The sequence below is a fragment of the Rhineura floridana genome, chromosome 3 (assembly GCF_030035675.1).
Source record: "Rhineura floridana isolate rRhiFlo1 chromosome 3, rRhiFlo1.hap2, whole genome shotgun sequence".
NCBI classification, from domain to species: Eukaryota; Metazoa; Chordata; class Lepidosauria; order Squamata; family Rhineuridae; genus Rhineura; species Rhineura floridana.
The window spans coordinates 72,394,817-72,417,479 of NC_084482.1; the positions used below are offsets into that span (position 1 = coordinate 72,394,817).

Genomic DNA, 22,663 nt, shown 5'->3' on the forward strand with positions numbered 1-22,663 from the left:
GATGGCTAGTAAAGAATGTAATGGTGGCAGAGAAGTATGTCCTCTTCACTGTTACCATTGCCACACGGTAGCCATGATAATGCTTTCTCACCCACATCCAGTCAAATTCATTTTGGGATTTCTGCCACTTGTGCTCCAGCTGTCAACCTTCCTGCTTCATTGTCTATCAGTGTAGATGGGGGCATTTCATGTTGATGGTTCTGCCCATCTTGCAATTCTAAAGTGAGACCAGAGCCATGTCAACCAGGAAATCCACCAGGAATACCTCAGATTCCATGAGTCTTCAAGGATGGACCAACACAGTGGGCCAGCATAGAGGTACTGCTGCTGTCAGTTCAAATCTCACCACAGAATGATCTATTCATGACAATGGGCTTACCAGAACCCCCCCCCAACAGATTTCCACAAAACATTTTTGTGGAAATGTAGCATACAAAGATGATGATGATGATGATGATGAGACTGTCCATGTTGTCATGGAGGCTATGAAGTTCCAACTTGGCATGCTGGAGGCAGCCTTGGTGTTAATGTTGCAATCCTCAGACACCACAATGGAGGCAGCCTCCAATACCACATCCAAGACAACCTCCACCAGCTCAGTCAGGGAATCTACTAGGCAGCAGAGAGAGCAGTACCCCAGAAGCACTCCAACCCCAGGACCCTTCTTAAAATCCAGTCACAGGGCGGATCAGCCATCTGGTAAGAATGATGGAATGTTTATGAACAATAGCAACTTCCCCACCCAACTGGCCTGGTGCTGCACTGAGTACCTGGGTGAGCAGCTCTTCCACCCTGGTTTCAGTAATGCCAGGTTGGCTCCCTAAATCCATGATCAAATTGTGTATGATTGATTACTTATTTTGGACTGACCTGGCATTTAATAACAACACCATCAGAGCAGGGGCAGGTTGACGGGCATCCCCATATTCTGCTGTATCTAATGCTTTTTCTCTGAACCTCACACCTCTGGCCCCCATTGCCGTACCTACCCATCTGCCACACCTAAAATGGCAGCCCCCAATATTTCCCTACCCTCTTTTCCATTACCTAGGCACATCACAGCTCCTCTTGCCAAATCTGCTAGTACAGAGTTTCCCAAGCTATAGTATATGGATGTGTCTGTAAGAGTACAATTAAAAACCATACAGCATATAGCCCAGCACATCACAATTGCAACAACAGGCAGAAAAATAATTAAGTGGTCCCTCAGCAATTTTCAAGTGGTCTGGGGGGGGGGGAAGGTTTGGAAACCACTGAACTAGCATGACAGGAATTAACTAAATGCAGCTGCAATAGATATTTGAATTACAGTGAAGTGTTAGATTTCCAGTACACAAAAGTGCAGTGTGCCAGTTTTTCAGTTCAAAACAATTAATAAAAAAATTAATGTGCCATAGTGCACTCAGCATTAATGCTGTTTCAGACTGTCTAAATTTGGTAATTGGACCAGTGATGTTAAATTAGGACCAAGATTGGCAAATGCATCCCACCCACTATCCAGTTAGAAGATATTCACTAATTAACTACACTCCTCCCCCTGACACTCACGTAAAGGGACCCTACAAATATCCAACTTACCCTATCCAGGCTCTTACCATTGGTCAGGGGCACAGGCCTGTCACTCACACAGAACCTGGCCAATTTTCCAATTTTCAGCAAAGGAGGACATCCTGAAGTCCTTTGGTGTTGCCCTTTTGGGGCCAACCCTCCGCAAATACTTTCTAATGAGCCTCTCAGAGAAGCTGTTTCACTCACAGACCAAGGCTCCTCTTCATGCCCAACCCAGCCACTCTTCTTTCCCTAGCTGCAAAGAACACAAGCTGCAGACAAACAGGCACATGTGCTGGTATACAGCAGCAAATGGGTCAGGGGACCAGGTGTTTTCAACCAGCTTCTCCCTGCTCCTTTCTGCCATTTGCATCTCTCAGACATGTTTTTCAGGATCTGGGCTGTTCCCATTCATGATTCTGTGCACAGACACTATCACTGACTGATTGTGGGGTAAACTAAACATTGAACATATGGTACTAGGATGAAAGTTTCCTTACCAGAGTAGGCAGAGAACACAGTTTGAGGTCTATTCATCAGTCCCCTCATTTGTTCAGAGAAGCTGTCTCACCCTTTGTCAGTAGCACGATACAGTCAGTGCAAGTAGATGTTATCTTGACAGTTGTATAGACCTAACCTCACATTTTCTGAGATAATGAATGATACTTTTAAGGGCACTTACTTACAGGAAAGGTTAAGTTAGTAGAAGTGAGGGGCATTATAACTTCTCCCATGCCCCCCAGTTTATTTACAGTTGTAGTGAGCAAAAAACACTTGAAAATGGCCTGCAGGGTAAAAGCAGGGGAGATATGTAATTGCCCTCCCCTGCCCCTTATATTATGAAAGAAAGGTAGGGATAGGAGCTGTATGTTTCCCTCCTAATTTGACCATCAGACACCAGCCCTGAAGCAACAACAAACTATGGGAGCGTGTAGCTATTGCCACCATGACCTGCTCACGTGCAGAATAATCTCATTGGCTGTGCATGGAAACAGAATGCTGCTTGATAGACTTCGGTCTGATCTACCAAGTTGCATCTTATGTTCTTATTTTTATTTTTTGCTTAGATGAGGCTCATTGATTAAAAAATATATCAATCAATATGTTTGTGGGCCTTGCTTTGACCAAGTGTCTCTTGGTCTTGGAGGAGTAGCTCAAGGTCACAATCTGAATTAACTGGCTATTTCTTCTTGAAAGATCAGCCACACTCAGTTCATTTGGAATATATCTTTAGAAATACCAAACTAGCCCACTGTTTGGTTTAATTAGCTTTATCTTTGTCTTTACCCGAGAGAAGTGGTTTGTACTTGGGGTCAAGACAAATGCAGAGTTACCAGTCCCAAAGCTCTCTCTCCTTCCCCTCTTTGTTCTCCAGTAGTTTTCTGGGAAATGTCTTTCATACGGTTCTCAAGATTTGAGATCCTTTCTTACCATATTCAAAGGATGATCTTGAACCTCTGATTATTGAACCACTTATTAGAAACCAGTTATATATTATTGTTTTATGGGTTCAATTCTAGTTCAGGTTCATGGCAAATAAGGCTGCAACCCTAGTCATACTTACCTGGAAGCAAGGTATTTTGGACACAGTGGGACTTAACTTCTGAATAAAAAACATTCATAGGATTATGCTACATGTAATGTATTTTGGTTCCATTTTAGCTTACTGGAAAAAAACCCTTCTCTGAACCAGGTTTGGGTTTGGGTTTAGATATGGTTTGCCTCCTTGTTCAGTAGTTTAGCTTGGTGAAGAATCGACATCAGCAATCTGACTGGACCCATAGCAAGTCTTTTAAGTGGATTGTGGTGGCAGCTGTAGTTGTGGAGTTTCAAGCTTCCTTCTATTATACCCCTGAATTTGGATCAAAAATTTCCAGCTTCATTCTTCTTCCAGTGTCACTCATTTTCACCATTTGCTTGCTTTGGATTTGTTGGCAGCATGTCTGCAAGACTACTGTGAGGCCTTGGAAAGCTACTGTCAGTGGTAGACATTCCTAGACAAGATAGACCAAAGGCCCATATGCTTTTCATAGGGCTTCTGGAAGCTGCTGCAGTGAACTTCCCATTCCAGATACAACTATGACGCACCAAACTCTCAGCGCTCCATCATAAAATGTCACTACATTTTTACTTTTCAAAAATATTTTTAAATGTCTCCTAATGCATCTCACATTTCAGGGTGCACTGTCCTTCAGAGAGGACTTTCTTCATAGGATCACAGAGTGGATGGGGGCCTGGTCCTCTTGTATGTGACAGTCCTTCAAGTATCTGAAGAGTGCTATCATGCCTCCCCCCCCCCCCAGTGTTCTCTTTCCCAAGCTAAATATACTCAGTTCCTTCCAGATTTTCTCATAGGACTTGCTTTCGAGATCCCTGACCATCTTGAGAGGGATGTTTGTGATCAGTTCAGTTAAAATGCATCCAATACATGCTTTAAAAGCAATGACTTTCCAGTGAAGTTTAATACAGTAGTGAAGGGGGAATGATTAAGGATCAGGATGAGGCACTGCTGTTGTGTACCCAATTCAGACTTCCCCAATACTCCCAGCATACAGCCTTGACATTGAGGGAGAAAACAGAGGTGCAAATCCCACCCACCCCTCTTCAAAAATTTCACCCATTAACTTCCCTGATCATACCTGCAGAGGCTGTGGTTGGGCAGAGCAGCAGCCTTCAGAATTTTCTTGAATTTTGTTTTAGACAAGTGTGTTTTAATAGCATTTTCATTATTATTTTGTATCCTGGATGTTGTTTGGTTTCTTTATTATTTGTTTGTTTTGTTTTTTTGATTTATTGTATTATTGTATTTATACATTGCTTGTTTTTATCTTTTTGTACACCGCCCAGAGAGCCTTCGGGCTTAGGGCGGTATATAAATTAAATTAAATAAATAAATAAATAAAATAAATTTGGTGGCAACTGAACTAGTTGCAGAAGCAACCTTTAGAGGAATATTGGGAAGTATACTCACAAATTAGTTACTGCTTAATGTTTTTTCACCATCCTGTTCTACAGCAATTCTGCAATCAGACAGAACAAGGTGGTAGACAGAGGAGGTGGAATTCTGTATTGTTCCATTTCAGACTGTAGCTGGGTAGCAGCATTGTTTATTAATGCCCCTGCACATAAAATGCTCCCTGAACGAAGTAAAGTATTATATCAAGAAGATGGCTATGCTAACACATTTCCCCTCATGCACCTGTTTACTACATAAAGGGATTGTCCACTTAAAAAAACACCATAGGGGGCATTCAGGAATATGAGCTCTCACCTGCATTCTGAACTGGCCCAATCCAAAATACTATCAGTTCAGTTCTGCTGCAGTCTTTTTTAGTAAGCATGATTGCAACCACTGTCTCCACTCCATTCTGGACCTTGCAAATGTACATTAAAAATGTGAATGAGTTGATGTGTGTAGATGCTCTCTGCATGATCTGGTGTGAGCCCTCAGTCCTGCATACAAAGCCTATGCATGCACATTAGTACACACTTTGGCTCTGTTCAGACCCTGAACTGAATGCATGGAGCATCTGTCCCTCCAGTGCTCAGGGAATGTGTGACTGTTGTGTGACCATGTGTGCATAATATGTAGATCATTTTTTTAAAAAAAACAAAACAGGGTAGCAAATGGGTAGCTTTCTCCATTTTGCATGATTTCAGATGAAGTGGGAAGAGTCTAATACCTGCTCCTGAGACTGAGCAGGAAAGTGCAGAGTATTAATCCTTCATTAACTTGACTTGCTAAGGTGTGCTGGCCTCCTGTATGCGGCACAGACGGCTGTTTCATTTCCACGGAACACCCTCCCAACAAAAAGTTCCAGGCCACAGGCAGCTGCATCCAGCACCTAGCAGGGCACGTTCTTGGCGTCCTTTAGATCAGCCCCCTCCCCTTTTCAGCTCCATGACAAATCCGTCCCGCTTTAACTTGTGAACGTGCACACATGCTCCCCCGGACACCTTTTTACTACCACTCAGTTAAGGAAAGCAGCTCCGGTGCGGGAAGGGGGCGTACGCCAGCCTTATTTCCCGCTTCAGAGCGACGAGGGGGAAGAGAAGCTCTTTCCAGTCCCGCCGAGCGCATGGGATTTGTGACGGGAGCACGAGAGCGGGACAGGGATCTTTGGGCCTCCCCGCAGCAAGGCAGGTGGAAGGGGGCTGTGCCCTGCCGCCCCAACTCCTTTCCTAGACTTCTTCGCAGGGGCCGGGACTGGGCGGGCCTAGAGAGGGCGGGAGGCAGGCAGGCAAGGAGAGGCGGCTGCTGCTGCTGCTCGCTCAGCCTCTAGCTGTCCCCGCCCGTTCAACAGCAGCAGCTCCTCTCGAGCCCGCCCGGGTGAGTGGCGGCGCAGGCAGCTCCGGCCAGTGCTCGGCGACAAGGATGCCCAACCCGGCTCCTCCGCAGTGCTCCCGCTCCGCCCCGCCATGGTGAGTGAAAGAGGGAAGGCAGGCAGGAGTGCGCGCTGGGTCGCGGGGCGGAGGGCAAGGGCGAGGAAAGAGGGGACGGAGGGTGGCCAGCCAGCTAGCCAGTACTGCGGTCCGTGCAGTTTGCCAGCTCCTGCCCAAGGGTTGCTGCTGGTTCCTTTCGCCAGAGATGGTGCCAAGGGAATTCCCTGCCCGGGGAGCTTCTGGGCTGGCACTGGGGTAGCCGGAGCGGTTGCTGCCCCACTCTCTGCTTAAACGCTGTTTATGTCCGGGCACAACAGCCACACCTGCTTGCCCTCCTCCTCTGTGGCACCCACTCGAGCTTTAGCGGGAGGTTTCCTTTCTTGCCACCAAACCAAAGGCAACCCTCTGCTTCCATTCTGGATCTTCACCCTTCCCTCAACCATCTGCCCCCTTTGAGGAGGTCCCCTTTGAGGGACAGCTCCAGTATCCCTGGCACACCTCTCCCCCTTCCTTTCTCATTTGCTTCTGGGCCAGGTAGCCTCTGATGTCTCCCTCTCTCTTATAGCCAATTTCTGGAGGAGCTGTGATCAGGTCGGGACTGGCAGTAGAAGAGCTCATCGTTGCCCCAAAGAAGCCAAGTAGTGCCTCTTGCTTGTTGCCAGGATGAAGAGACATCTCCGGAGAGGGAGGATGGATCTGAGCTTTTGCCAGTAGAGCACAGAGGAGCTCCTGAACCCTACTCCTGTTCGCCATCCATGGAGTGGCAGAACTGAGGTCCGTGACTGGACTGGGGAGAGTCCTTTGCCTCCCACCTTTGGCTTCTTCGACTCACCATGGGGTGGAGGCATCTCCTGTTGCTCCTGCCTCTTGCCCTGTGTGCCCTGGCGCTGCTACTAACCACGCAGGCAGCTGGGCCTCTACGGACAACCAAGGGCAATCGGACACAGGGGGCAGCAGTTCCCCGGCGACCCTACAAGCCACTCAAGGAGCAACAGAACCAGACGCTAGCCAGCACAGCACCATCTTCTGTGGCAGGTGGTAGTGGAGGAAGCCGTGGTCGCAGTCTGGCAAGGGTGCCTTCCAATGGCAGTGCAGGCAGCTCTGTCCCAGCATATGACACATGCATGGGCTACTATGATGTGAGTGGGCAGTGGGACAAGGAGTTTGAATGCAACAATTCCAAGAAGGATTACCGCTACTGTTGTGGCACCTGCTATTACCGCTTTTGCTGCAACAAGCGCTCGGAGAAGCTCAATCAGGAAAGGTGCCGGAATCAGGGCCCACGCCCCAGCACAGATCCAATGGTCCCTGCTACCAGCAATGATGGACCTGGAGATATACCCAATGGGTATGACCCAAATGAGGACACCACAAATGCCACCGTCTACATTTCATGTGGTGCAATTGCCTTTGTTGTCATTGCAGGCATTTTTGCCAAGGTGGCTTATGACAAATCACGACAGCCACCCCAGGAGATGAACATCCACAGGTGAGAACAGAGTGCAGATTCTGTACCTATTCCCCTCCCCCCACAGCCTAAACAATGGATGTACATTAGTGAGAGTGAAGTTTGAACACTCAAATGCCAGCATCCTATGGCAAGGGAACAAACCTGCTTTCTCAAAGAAACACAATAAGTTATCTCACCTTAGATGATTATCAGTGACCCAACTTTTTGCCTCCTTATAAATGGGGGGATTGTTTTCCTTGCTCCTTCATAGTTCTCAGCTCTCATGCAGGAAATGGAAGAATGAGTTATCTTTAGGATACTTGAGCTACTCCTTTCACCTGCTGTACAGCAGAGATCCTTCTGTGCCCCTAGGAGATAAACAAAGATGTATAACTCTAGTATTTAAAGAGATTGCCCCATTTCCAGGCACCACAGAGATCCCAAAGAAATAGTTTTACATCCAAGAAAGATCAGGTTCTGGAGAGAGCCAGGCACACGTCTCAGGACAATCATCTCTTTTCCTTAGAGTCGTCTTGCCTCAGTATGGGGAGCCATATATACAATCTAGCATGCAACACCATATATTCATGTTCCTTCGCTTTTGTATATTTTCTTAGAGAACAAAAATACACCTTTTTCATAACAAGGACAGGGCATACTCTTGGGAAGTAGATTTTCATTTCCAGCTCTGGAAAAAAGAGTGACTTTCTTTAAAAAAAACCCTTCTCTGCTGCTTAGGTCTGAAATGGGGTTAATAAAGCAGACACCAGGAATGAATGTTAACAGGATACTAAAATACAAATACCTTGAATGGGTTTGAATAAGAGGAATGTTTATAATGGATTCTGAATTAATTTCAGTGAGACAAATGAAATAATAATTATGCAGACAGGGGGGATGGAGTTATGTTTGTAAAGCAACTTACTCAAACTTGGGTTACAGAGAATTACTAAGGTAAACCTACACATCATCACTTCTGATAGAAATTTGGTAGATTTTACTCATCAAATAAATAAGCTGTTTTCCTTGAGCTGGCCAGGCTGAGGAGGAGAAAAAGCGAATCTTCTTATCTGAGATTCAGCTATCTATATCTTGCTGCAGTTGAGGGAGCACCTTCTAAATGGATGGTGTAGGTGTCTCAATTCTCCAGCATTATTTTATATGCCAGTTACCATAACCATTTGGCAAGTTGTCCCTCATAGGCTCTGAAACTAAATTTTTAAAAATTATTTCTTCAAAATCTAAACACCTTTAAATGTGCAACCATCATGATAAGGTCCTGAAATGAACAGGTGTTTAAACCTTTTGCACTCTACTCCATCTCTGCAGTGTCCTTAAAACCCTCCATTTCTTACAGCCTTACATGTTGTGTCTACTTTTTGGCTATTTAGATTATTAATTTGCATTAACTTAACAACAAAGCACAGAATTGCATAATACCAAGCAGGCCCAAAGTAAGGAAATAACTCCCCACAGTCAACAATGTATTTCAGCACTGCAGCTAAATATTCATTGTACTGAAACTGAAACATAGTTGGTTTTGTTTTGTTATAACACAGGTGTCACTTTGTCTCTTAGAGATATCTCTTCAGATAAACACAAATCATAGACAACTTTTCTTCTGTAAAGTTTGTACCCATCCTAGTCTCTCTGTTCAGCACCGGACAGTTTGCTTTATATTGATTAAGCTGCACAAGAGACTCACTGGATTGCTGTTTTACATTTTTCATGAGTTCCATCTGTTTTCCCCAAACTTATAAAACTTTTGCTGTTCCTGTTTTATAAAACTGTTCCTCTTCCCCCCCCCCCTTGCCACCTGTTCATCCTTCATCACTCAGCAGCCCACCTAACCCCCGGCATATTTGCACAGATACATATTAGTCACCCCCTGGATTCTCTGATTGGCACTTCCAGTGTTCCCTGTAGTACCTCCTTATGCCCAGCACCCTGTGTGCCCAGTTATTTCTTGTTTGCGCTGCCCAAATGCTAGAGAAAGAGGAAACTTTTCCTTCTCTCCTGTTAACTGCAACAGGACTCATCTTACTGTCCCTCTGAGCAAGCTACTCTGTCAGATACCCTGTAATGTTTGGGGAAGGAGTCCCATATAGCATTCCGCCCTCAGTAGCAGCAATTATGAGCAGCTATTCCAACTCTTTCTATTTTTCAGCACTGTTGGGTTATTCTAAAGTAACACTTGAATGCTAAAGATGACACACAAATGTTTTTTCCAAAAAGAGAAATGTAGGGAGTGTTGCATGGTAGAAATATGTGTTTGAAATGGGTAAAGTCTTATGTGTGACCTTCATTTTACCTCTGTAAATGGCCAATACCTTTCTCCAGCTGGCATGAATCACTGAGACAACACCTCAGAACATTGTCCAGTTATTAAATTCTGAGTGTATGTGTCATACAAATGTAAGCATGTAAAATAATTCATAGTGAGCCACTTTTTAAAAAATATGCAGCAAAAGCAATCCTCCCAATAAGGAGGAACAGCTGCCTTTGCACAATTATCCTTTAAGTTATGAATTAAAGATTGTTTTGTCAAAAGACATGACCACAGTTTTTAAAGTGAAAGGCAAGTGTGCTTTACCTGGTGCATGGAATACAGTACCAGCATCCCTGTAAGTAAAATCCCAAGAGATGCCTTAAAAAAGCCTGAATGTATAGTGGGTTTTTTTCTGATCTATAAGAGCTAAAAACAATCTCATTTAATTTCTCTCATTCACCTACTATCTCATCCTTAGTGAAGGGCTACTCATCACCAGTACAAGTTATTACAGTTACACAAACACACTGAATCAAAGCCTTCCTGACATACTGCAGATACAACTGCAATCTTAAGCTTTGCATTCTGAAGAGTTATGCTAGGACTGAATTTGAATTCACAGTACCCTTTGCTTTTAGTCAATGCATTGTGGTTGCTCATAACTATACCATGCAACAATGAGATTCCAAAATTGACACAATCAGAAAATAGGGGTCAATAATAAATTTTTATTCCATTAGCTTGGATAGAGCACTGGTGATTAACAAGAGCTGAGAGTATGCATCATTGGCATATAAGATTGGGGGAAAGCTCTTGTTTGTTTCAGTGGCTCTTTTGTTAAATCTAGTGTGTCTGAATGAATAAATTATATCTCTGATTAATTTGGAAACCTAGCGCATGTTCCTCTTTCCCACATGTTCCTTTTCCTATGTGTAATGCCAGGGGGTTGCAAACCTCCCATTAAAATCAAAGGGAGTCCTGTCAGCCCTGTCTAAACACCTCTTGTCATTTCTATTCCTTTGAAGTTCCCTTTGCTTTTTAAGATGAATTCTAAATTGTGAAATGAATCACCTGTATGTAGATGAAGGGCATGAAAGAATGAATGACAGACTGAGTGTTAGAAAAAATTGACTTCAAATATTTTTGAAAAGAGTTGATTGACTTTTATTATTAGAATATAGAAGATGACAAAAGATTATACCTTTCAGAGATGTTTAACTTAAATTTGATCAACAATGACACAATAGTTTAAATATTATGAAGCATTGATCCAGCTTTTAGGGCAGGAGTGGGGAACCTTTTTCAGCCCAAGGGCTTCATTCCCTTGTGATCCACATGCCAGTGACGGGCAGGGCCAAAAGCAAATGTGGGTGGAGCAATGGATATGACTCTTACCTTTGTAGAGTAAGCTAAATTCCAGCCTTACAAAAGTCAGAGGTTCTCTCTCTCTCTCTATATATATACATACACACATACGCACACATTTTTCCATACTCTATCCCGGCAAACAAGAGGCATTATCACAGTTCAGGGATGCATTTCATCCAGGCAAATGTGCTCAAGGAGGGCACAGAGCAGAGTCAATGAAGGGCATGGCCCAGTGGGATTCCCAAGGGACAGACAGAGAGTCCTGGACAGCCACATGTTTGACATGTGTACTAGAGGGCTTCATGGCCTATTGTTTTAAAGATAGCAAATCCACACTTGTCAGGGCAACTCTTGTCAGGACGTCTCCTTTTTTCTGGGCATGTCTGCTCTTGAAACCATGACTACTGTTGCTCCTAGATTCTCTATGGCCTCTGTGTGGCAGATATCCCTCAGTTATGTGAAGATTTTGTGTCTCCAAGGATGAGCAAATGAGGGAGAAGTTGAGGGTAGGTGAGAATGTTCTACTCCATGGAACAGGAATTCTACATCTCTTCTTGGAGCTGTGATGGAATGTTGGGTGGTGCAGATGGAACAGGGAAGATAGTAATAGTTAGTTACATTTCAAATTGGGTTGGGCTGAATGTCTGGGACCAGGCAATCTTCCAGCAACTGCAAGTACCTTTTCAGATTCAAGTGACAAAAAGCACAATGGTTTAACTTAAAACTGTTTTCTTTAAAAAAAAATAATAATAATAAAAAAGCTCATCATGTATCCATGATTTTAGTGGGAATCAAATCAAGTCCTAAATTGTAATGGATTTCATTTAGATTAGAATTTGCTAGAGCGGAAGTAGGTTCTGCAAAATTTTTACTTAGCTGTTTGAGGAAGCAATATTAACTGAGTCTGAGGGATTTCCAGGTGGATTCCAGGCATTGTAGTAGCTTCTGAGACAATTGCTATCTTATCTGTATACAAAGAACAACTATTGATGGTGGGTGTTTTGAAGAGTGCATTTCACAACTAGAAAGGGACCTTGTTTCTGTCATTTCTTTCTCATAAAGCAGCACTATGCATGTTAAGTAATGCTTGGAGGGTGGCATTGCCTAGTTATGGTTCTGGGTGACCTTTTATGTTTATAAGTGAGATTAGTTTGCATAGGTCTATATGCACATATTTCCTTCTACATACAGGAAAGTTTCCAATATAGAGAAAATATAATAGGGCCCAAGTGTCAGGCAATGCATGGGTTCAAATTCTGAATTACCTAGAACAAAACAAATTACTATTAAATAGAACTAACATGTATTTATTAAGGCAAAATTTCAGGCATATTAAAAGAAACATAAGATAGCATAGTATTTCAACTATTCCATCTAAATACAAAAGTAACTGAGGTTCCTATGTTAAGCTGCATAAATATAGCTACCTACTGCATTCAAAGTATATGGATAGCCAACATGTTAATACTCTCATAACAGGTGGACTCTACAGTTTTTCTCTTATGTTTTTTGGTTATGATTACTTGCTTAAACTGTCTTGGTATGGTTTATTAAATTTATTCCTGATTACACAGGCATCTTTGGTAAGGTGCATTTTCAAAGTCTTTTCATGCTTGTTGTTTGGTGGGTACAGATCATTCATCCATGAAGGTCCCCTTTTAGCCCCCAGTTCTGTGATTTTGTACTCAGATGTCAGACTTTTCCTGGATCTTTCCCCTCCATACAATGATCTGGATTCTAAATTCATTCTTCTGTTACGGCACATAGCCCAGAAATAGCTGTGCATTGATCTTGTCCAAGTAAAGAAAGATTTGTCATTTCTGCCTCTCACAAGTGATAGTTTAAATAGTGGGACTTCAGCCTTGAGTGAAACAGTTTAAACAGAGTTTAAATAGAGTTCCTCATTAGAATCAATAAGTGTGTGTGTGTGTGTGTGTGTGTGTGTGTGTGTGTGAAGCAGAAAATGATTTAAATCAGGTCCCATAAGAGTTTAATTCTGCATTTTGATACACAAACAGAGAAATCGTCCAAAAACTGTAACTGCATACTTTGCTCTCACCATACTCCAGTAATCCTTAGTGGATATTTCAGGGTATGCTGTCCCATGAGATTGTGTTTCAGTTTGCACTAGCCTGTGTCTGCACCAGTGCAACTCCATAGGTCATTTTTACATTAAATGTGGACTGCTGTGCAACTGACCCATGCAGTTTTTTTTGCATTTAATCACAATAACCCTGTTTGCACTGTCAGGAAGAGTTTTGGCAGCTTGCTGCCTCACATCACATAGCATTCCTAATTGAAGATTCATTGCTTGGTTTCTCCTGCCATGTTGGATCAGCAGGAGCCAGCACTTCAGATTTAGCCCCAAGCAAAATGTAGTAGTTTTCTCTTCCTAAATAAGTTTGCATTTTCTTTGCCTTTTTGCCATATAACATTCAAGCAAGTTGTTTGACTAGAAACTGCAAGTTCTTCTTGCACTAGGGCAAACCTGCTGGGCATCAGCAATCATCATCCATGGCAGGTTTGCTGAGGAATGGAGTTATCAGTTGCTTTTATGCTCCCACTTGCCTGTACATGTGTTACTCTCAAAGCTGTGCCTTATGATTTTTAGCCCATTAAGTCATATGCTGACCACAATTTAGATATGTGCTGCAGATGAGATGTTGAAATTTAATTTTCTCTATGGCCAGCTGTAACTGGATATGAAAAACAAAACGAAAATCCTATGACCACCTAGAAGCATTAAAGCATTTTTATTTCATTTTCTGTAAGAGATAGGAATGTGACCGTGGTCTCCTAAACATGTACTGCCCACAGCCATCACACTCTGCTGAGATAATTTTAGTTGCCAGCTGTGTTTTCATTTCTATTGCTAGAGTGTTGTGTAATGTTGTTGTGGCCTTCTGAATTTTATATTTAACAAAATTTATCTACTGTTTGAATGTAAAGACCTCTAAGTGGTTTACATACTCTTGTGATGCTCTGTATACATTCTTCACTAGTTTCACTCAGTATGTTCCATGAAGAGACACCACCACACAAATACTACTAATATTTATTCCACATTTTTGTTTTGACCAGTCTTGATCACATCAGACTATTCTTTCCTGTCATGCACAAGTACACACACACACACACACACACACACACACACACACACACACACACACACACACACACACACCAAATAACAGTACCTAACCATTAGTGAGGAGCATTCCAAGTGTATTTGTATCCATTTGAATACATTGATAATCAACTTTCTATGAATTTCCTGCCTCTATATCATATACAGAGCTAATAACATTACAAGCTGGAATTCATTCAGAGGTTTTTGAAGCTTTGTTAATTAGGAGAAACCTGCCATGGATTGTACAGATCTGAAAAAAACTTGATCTATCCATCATTAAGGTTCTTCTGAGGTTTACACATGCACAGATACCTCTCACAATCCCCAAGTGAATTTTTCAGTGTGACTTAAGTTGCACAACCGTTTCCCCAGTTTCCTAGTCAAAAGCTGCTATTTCTATACATGAATACCACTCACAACTGATGCTATGTGTCTTTTATTCCTAAGAATCTCAAGTAGAAAATGTAATTTTTGAAACAAATGTCTGGAGCAAGCAGTGTTTGGGGCCAGGCTGTCAGGCTTCCATTTCTATTAGAGAGGCAGCTGCTATTTCACATGAGCTTCCAATGGGTGTCATATCTCAGTCTGTCTTCTTTTCTAACCCCCTTTCAAAGCGACAATAGTTCTTCATTGTGCTTGTTTACTGTGATACATGACTGTGAGTAATCTCAGCTCTTGGACCTACAGCCCACTCACATGGCACGTACATTGTGAACCACCAACGTATGCTCTTATCAACAGCCATAAGCAGGATGCAGTAGTACATAGATTTACAAACAGATACATGCACATAGAGCTATAAAGCCGGAAACATGTTCCAAAATGATTGCAACTCAGTTATTTGTATTTTATTTATTTTGCAAATGACATCTGAAACCTTTGCTTCTAAAACTTTCCTGGAGACTCTAGAATGTCTCAGGAAACACATGTATTTATGCCTGCCTATATGTCTGGGTTCTAGAGGGGAGATGGAAGAGAGAGGCAGTGAGATGGGGCACTGAACTGAATACCTGCTTCCTATAACTTCTGTGGTGTAATATGCATTCAGGAACCTAGAAAGTTCTTAGTACTGTGTTGTTAAAACTTATGAGTGTATAACCCAGACCAGATTCTATTTGACAGAGGGCTGCCTGCTTAGATAGTCCTTTGAACTTTCCATGACACTCGGGTAGTCTGAAGACGGGTACCAGACTGACCAGTGAATGGCAGACAGTTTGGCAGAATTCTGACAGTGTGCTCCTTACCCCCTTCTCTTTGCGTCCCAAGGGAGACACATCCTTTCAGGTGAGCTGCCTGGCTGTCTGCATGAATAATCTCTGACAGGCTCTTGCCTCTGGCCAGGCAGCATTAAAAGTGAGTTTAGGAGCCACCACTATCTCTTTAACGGCTGAAATGGGTTTCAGCAAAATCTCCACCACACAGACCCAATCCCAGCATGTTGATTTGAATGAATAGGCTCTTTTTACTCAAGGAGAGTTTAGTTTGAAATGAGGAGAATTGGCATACTTTGTCTTTTGACCTTGGCTTTTTCTGAAGTCCTCTTCATAAATTAGGCGTCACTGTCACTGCACTTAAGCAATCTCTCATGTCAATATGGTGGAGATTCCTCCTCCAGGAATCAGAATTGTAATGGGGCAGTTGATGGATGTCCATGCAAACAACAGCCAGGGTATTGATATCCACAGAAGAAATGCTAATCCTCACATGGTTACATGGGAAAAAGGATTTGGCCAGTGATTGGTTATTATTTGATGCACATTCAGTATGAACCAGTGATCATCAGTAGTGCCCAGATTATTATGCTGATACATTTTTGCAGTGCACAGAAAGTCTCCCATATACTATCTTTATATTATCCTATTGCTTCAGTCATAGAAATCGGCAAGGAACACAGCTATACTACATGCAGTGCAAATGCTGTAGCCCACCCAGATCTGGGTATCTTTCCAATGAAATTTTGTAGAGATGTCAATATAAATCTGAGTCTATCCAGTAGTTGCAGCACCACAATTTTTTTCAATGCTGTAAATGGGAGATGAATCTGAGCTTGTAAGTTTTTCTGATTTACTCTCGGTTGTTCTCTATGTATGCTTGGACAGTGTTACCAGATCTGCTTGTGTATCTATACACGTATATGTGTGAGCCCATATCTTACATGTGTTTTTACAGAACTACTAATTTGTGGATCTTACTGGAGACAGTTGAATGCTACAGATGTCATTGTACTGAGTCTGATTACTTTAGAAAAACACCAATATTACTTTTCTTGTTTGAGGGAAATGTATCAATAACCAATAAATTCCAACCATCTAGTTTGCTTAGCGAGATTTAGCTAGAACCCCACAATTTGTTATGATTGTTATGATTATAATATTTATTTAAACAAAAAGCTGACAAAAGAAAAATGGTTTTGTGTCTTGAAACACCAGTACAGAAATATGAAAAAGCAATAAGTAGTTATTACAAGATTATACACAAAGTATCCACTCCATGTTGTCTGGACCATACACACAACACAGTTTCCAACAGAGATACAGAGACTTGCAGAGATATGCTTTATATGGAGGGATGGGATGGGATAAACTGAAAGGAGACTAAATAAACCAGGAAGGAGAAAAATATACATGCAAATAGCTACGGTTTGATTCTCACAAGAGTTGTGGGTGAGCAAGATCCAAAAAATAAGAAAGGTAGGCAGAAGTGAGAAGGTTACCACTCAATAGTTATCTGTGCTGTGGAAGACTGGAGCAGAAGAAAGAAGTTAGACTGATAGCTACAGCTGGGCTTGGAAGCTGCAGCAGGCTTCTGTTGAACAAGAGGTTAAGATGATCCTTTCCACTGGACCCGAACTTTATATTTTCCTTTGTGATTTTTGTAGAAAGACATCCCCTGGTGTCCTCTGTGAGGGACAGTGACTAGTGCCAAGGAAAACAACAAACATGGATCAGAGGTGGGAGAACAGGATGAGAGGCAAGGAGAGGATACTAACTAAAGTTAGAGAAAAGAAAAGAGTACTCCCATTGCAATTAACAGGAGAAAAGGGGAACTGTGAAGCAGCCTGCAGGTGCAAAAGAGGTCTAGTTATAGGGCAGGGGTTTATCTGATATCTTTATGTATTAATTATATTAATTATTAACTAATTAATTAAAATATGTATAAGCTGCACTTTTCATAAAGATGCAATTACAATATGCAAATAACAGAATTGAAAACCAACAAAAAGATTGTTAAAAACAATAATAAAAGCATCCATAAATACTGCATTGGTTGGAAAAGAAAATTCATGTTAAAAGGCCTGTTGAAAAAGTTCAGTTTTCAGGTGCCTCCTGAAATAAAGAACGGATGGTTCCTGCCGAACCTCTATTTGTAGTGAGTTCCTCAGGGCAGGGCCTGCCACACTAAAGGCTTGGTCCCTGGCCAAGCAAACCTCAGGGGTGTGAGGAGCCAGTCCAGGCTGGGTATGGGTGAATATTAAATAACAGAGTACACAGGTACATCTCAGAGTTGGTTTATAAGATCAGGTTTATACTATACCCGTTGCCTCTGATTTGCCGCCATGTACAAAGTTCCAATTCAACTGAACTTGTCAGCAGCAACAACCCTACTTAAGTAAACAGAGCTAATTTGTATCCTGGTATCAGAATTCAGCTCCTGATGATCTCACTAAAAACTGGATGTGTCATGAGCCATCATCTGAAGATATGAATGTGCATCTATGCAAGCCTGGCTCTCCCATCTGCTCAGATAGGTGAAGCATCCTCTTAGGCAAGATTTGTTTTTCTGATCTAAGATGTTTTATTGGCACAAAATGCCTTTCAGTTGTATCATAGTCAGCCCAAGCAAGTGAGTAGGCTGCCTTTGGCTCCTCTTGAGATGAGATTGGCAAGATCAAGTTCTTCATATTTGGTTTTCTTTCCCACTTGTTTCTCCTGCAATTGGGAAGCATCCATCTGAAAGGTCGTGTGTTGCGTGTGTGGTAGAATAGACATCTCCATCAAATGTGCATGGTATTATACCAGGGAGGAGTTTGCTTCCGTTACTTAAGGGTTTTTTTGGGGGGGTGGGGGAGGCAGCTCACAAACAGCATTGTGATTTAATTAGAAAGTAGTTAATCATCAAGAGTGGGGGTTGCATTTACAGTTCTGTTTTAATGCTAAGTGACACAAAGTGAGGAAGGAAGTGGCATAGAGAGAACACTTCTTAATGGCTAAGCTTGATAATCAGCATTTGCAGTTTGATAGGACACCCCTATGACTGAGTAAATCTTAACCACAGTTGAGTTCTTAAATAACACCAGTGATGTGCTCCTCAAAGCCACTTGGGAAGCCTCACTGGCTTCCAGATACCAAAAGAAAACATGGACTGCAGCTATAGCCCAACCTGTGTGATATACAATCAAACGGTGCAGTAGATAAACAAGCATTACAGAGAGAGTATTTCAACAATCAGATTTTTTTTCCTGAACTTGGCTCCTCACTCTAATTCTTCACCATCTCTGTCACCTCCATTTAGGCTCTGGTAGCTCTGTTCATCTCACCAATCCTCACTCACTTTCCTTTTCTTTTATTCCATAAATGGATGAACATGCTATTATTTCAGGAGAGGGCTGCAAAAGAAGAGTTGGGGGGGCTGCTTAGCACTAAATAATGTTTATGATGTTTACAAGGGTGGTTAGTAAATTGTTCTATTCCTGTTATGATACTGTGCTGGATGTGAGAACCAGCTCCGGATGCATGGCTTTCTCAACACAGGCACAGAGATGGAGAAAGAGAGTGGATTTAGGATACAAGGCTGCAGGATTCTGCTTTGCAGACAGTAAGCAAGAGAAATGCCTTCTTTTTCAATGATACCATGTATTAGTATTTCCTTTGCAATAGTTGTTTTTAGTGAATGCAAACAGGGTGTCCAGGAAGACAGCGTGAAATGAAACCAAGCAGAATCCAAACACTAAATATGACCTGGCACCTATTATCAGCGACTAAAGCATAGCACTGTCTTTTTAACCTGCTAGGATCCTCTTACCAGTAGTATAGCTCCTCACTGATTTCTGTAACCTGAGTTTTAATTCAGACACTGAATCTCTTAGCCAAGACCAAAAGCCCTATTCCCAAGAATACAGTTATAATATCAATTTGATGGTAAGAACAAAAATTGGCAATGATAATTATTTGAAAGACTAGTTAAGAGCTCATGTGCTGGAGTGGTAGAGCAAGGGAGTGCTCAGACTAAGGCTGCAATCTAATACACACTTATCTGAGAGTAAGTCCCATTGAACCCATGTCTACTTTTGCTTAGACATGTATTGGATTACACTGCCTATCATCAACAACTAAAACTTCCAAAGAGTCACAAAATGGCAGTCATGGAGAAGGAGAAAGTTATGTCATTGGTACTATTCATCACACAGACAAAACCAAGCATGTGCCTATGAATACTTGCATGACTATATTTTATATAGCAGTCACAACTCATCCAGCAAAGTCCTTTTTGTTTTTTCACTTTAGCCTCCATGTTTTCCCTGAGCCTTTGGAAAGCAGCTTGGGGACAATTTCGTGTAGAGAAATTGAAGAAATGGAAAGAGCTAAGCAGCCCCTTCCCAGTGCCATTCCTCCACTCTGCTCACATCCGCCTGAGGTTACTTTTACATTAAAAAAAAAACCACTGGGGGAAAGAAGAACACAGCTGTATGTCACGTGTAGTTTGGCCCTGCAATTCTAATATCTCTTGGGAGTATTTCTAATTAAACCTTTCCCCTTCTGGAATGTGTGTCTTATCAAATATGTGCACTTATAAATAAATATACGATGCAGCTCAGCATGGTGGAGGTGTGGGATGTAATTCTCAATTTGCCTTCCAGTTCTGCAACTTTCATGTCAGATTTCTTTTTTAAAAAACCCAATGGAATCCTGCAGTTGGGGTACAGCTTGCCCCCCCATTTGTTTCTAGTATCTATGGAAAGGTTTCACAAGAAAAGTTGCTTTTCGTTACACTACCCTAGAAATTACGTGTCACTAGTCAGGAGTGAGTCAGTCCTCCTTCATGGGATGATAGCAGAATGGGAGCAAAGAAAGAAGAAGGCTTGGATTCTGCTTCTTGATCCATTAATGGTGTTCTGAGTGACCACATAAGGCAGTACTCAAAAGCACTTTCCTAGTTAAGTTGCATAGTGGTGAAAAAGTGGTCTTCAAATGTTTTAAAATAAATAAAATCCAGCACATCAGATCAGGTTATTTTTCTGTTTAGCTCATTATTGCCTGCTCTGACTCTCAGCAGCTATCTAGTGTCTCAGGAAGAGGATCCTGTCCTTCTACCTGATCCTTACAAGTACATTTACTAGGGAATGGACCTACGTGAAAAGAGCTCTGCTAGATCAGACCAAAGTCCCATGTATTTATTTATTCATTGCATTTATACCCCACCTTTTATCCAAGGAGCTCAAGGTGGTGTACATGGTTCTCTCTCTCCTCATATAATCCCCACATCCCCCATGAGGTAGGTTAGGCTGAGAGGCAGTGACTGGCCCAAGGTCACCCAGTGAGCTTCATGGGTGAGTGGGGATTTGAACCCTGGTCTCCCAGATCTTAGTACAACATTCTATCCACTACAACACACTGTAGTCCAGTATTTTGTTGTCTCAGGGACCAACCAGGAGAGGAAATGAAAGTGCCACTGCATGTGCAGAACCCCACTGAAGCTACTTTAGATAAATCCATTGGCATTATCATATTGGCAGTTTTATTTTCAACTTCTTTCCTAATGATCCCTAGCATGGAATTTGCCTTTTTTGTGGTTGCCACACACTGGGTCAACATTTTCATTGAGCTATCCACCACAGTCAAGTGGTCAAGTGGACTATTATTTATTATTTGATTTATATCCCGCCCTTCCTACCAGCAGGAGCCAAGGGCAGCAAACAAAAATGCTAAAAGCACTTTAAAACATCATGAAAACAGACCATAAAATACATTAAAACAAAACAACATTAAAAACATCTTTTAAAAAAGGGTTAAAAACCTTTTTTTTTTTGTGAGTGTGTATGTATATGTGTGTGTGTGTGTGTATATATGCCTGTGGGAGGTAACCTAAGCAGGGTTCCATTGCTTTGTGACTGATGCCAATCTCTCTTAGGAGAGACGCCACTGCAACCAACTACCTCATGTGTAAGTAGAGGAGGTTAGCTAGGTTGTTATTTTCTTGTTGTGTGAATGAATTCTCTTACGTGTACCTAAACCCCTGTCATGCCCCTGGGCCCCTCAAGGCGCCAGAAGTCATGCTTCAGACCCAATTCCCACCCTTAGGGTAATTGTTCTGGAAACCCAATATCAAATTTCTCCTTGCCAAGGCTGTGTAAACTAACACCAACCCTGCAAGGTAGAAAGTAGGCTGCCACCACCCCTGTCACTGGTTCCACTCAGAGCTAGGGGAACTCTGAGCCCAGACAATAGGTAAACCAAGGTCCTAAAAGACAAGAGCCAAATTTACACTCCTTGTCAGGAAACCTCTGGTAAAACCCCACAAATTAGAATTAAGCTTTAACTCCTTTTCCCCTCTTTGGTAGTTGTAGCTGTATGGTCAAGGTGCTGGATTCAGAACCACCCTTCCCCTCAATGAACACACCAGGTTAAACAGAAGTAACTTTATTCAAAATATAAGTGCACATTAAAATATAGCAGCAAATAATCCTTTAAGACCATACACCCAAACACGTTTAGGTACACGTAAGAGAATTCATTCACACAACAAGAAAATAACAACCTAGCTAACCTTCTCTACTTACACATGAGGTAGTTGGTTGCAGTGGCGTCTCTCCTAAGAGAGATTGGCATCAGTCACAAAGCAATGGAACCCTGCTTAGGTTACCTCCCATAGGCACCAGTCAGAAGGAACCTTTCAGAACCTTCCTAAGGGAAGGTTTATATATATATAAAGCAATTCCAACACAGATGTAGACTGAGACCACGAGTCAAGAAATCAGAAGAAGGCTAGGATTGGGGAGGACAACTATGAGAGAACTAGAAAATGACCTCAAATGCAAAGATGTATCACTGAACACTAAAGTCAGGATCATTCAGACCATAGTATTCCTGAGCTCTATGTATGGATGTGAAAGTTGGACAGTGAAAAAAGTGGATAAGAGAAAAATCAACTCATTTGAAATGTGGTGTTGGAGGAGCGCTTTGTGGATACCATGGACTGTGAAAAAGACAAATAATTGGGTGTCAGAACAAATTAAACCAGAACTATCATTAGAAGCTAAAATGATGAAACTGAGGTTGTCATACTTTGGACGCATAATGAGATGATTCACTGGAAAAGACAATAATGCTGGGAAAAACAGAAGGGAGTAGAAAAAGAGGAAGGCCAAACAAGAGATAGATTGATTCTATAAAAGAAGCCAGAGACCTGAACTTAAAAGATCTGAACAGGATGGTTCATGACAGATGCCATTAGAGTCATAGGGTTGCCATAAGTCGTAATCGACTTGAAGGCACATAACAACATCATCCACCACAAC

The 22,663-nt window shown here is 42.1% G+C and overlaps 1 protein-coding gene across 1 annotated transcript in view; it reads left to right on the forward strand.

Annotated features, from left to right (window-relative positions):
* The first annotated feature begins 5,697 nt into the window (after positions 1-5,697).
* Positions 5,698-22,663, forward strand: part of SHISA6 (shisa family member 6) — a 359,347-nt gene continuing 342,381 nt past the window's right edge. Inside the window, exons 1-2 of the mRNA XM_061616529.1 lie at positions 5,698-5,970; positions 6,497-7,420. Coding sequence (XP_061472513.1) covers positions 6,765-7,420 — 656 coding nt within the window. The 5' untranslated portion in view covers positions 5,698-5,970; positions 6,497-6,764. The remainder of the gene's footprint in view (positions 5,971-6,496; positions 7,421-22,663) is intronic.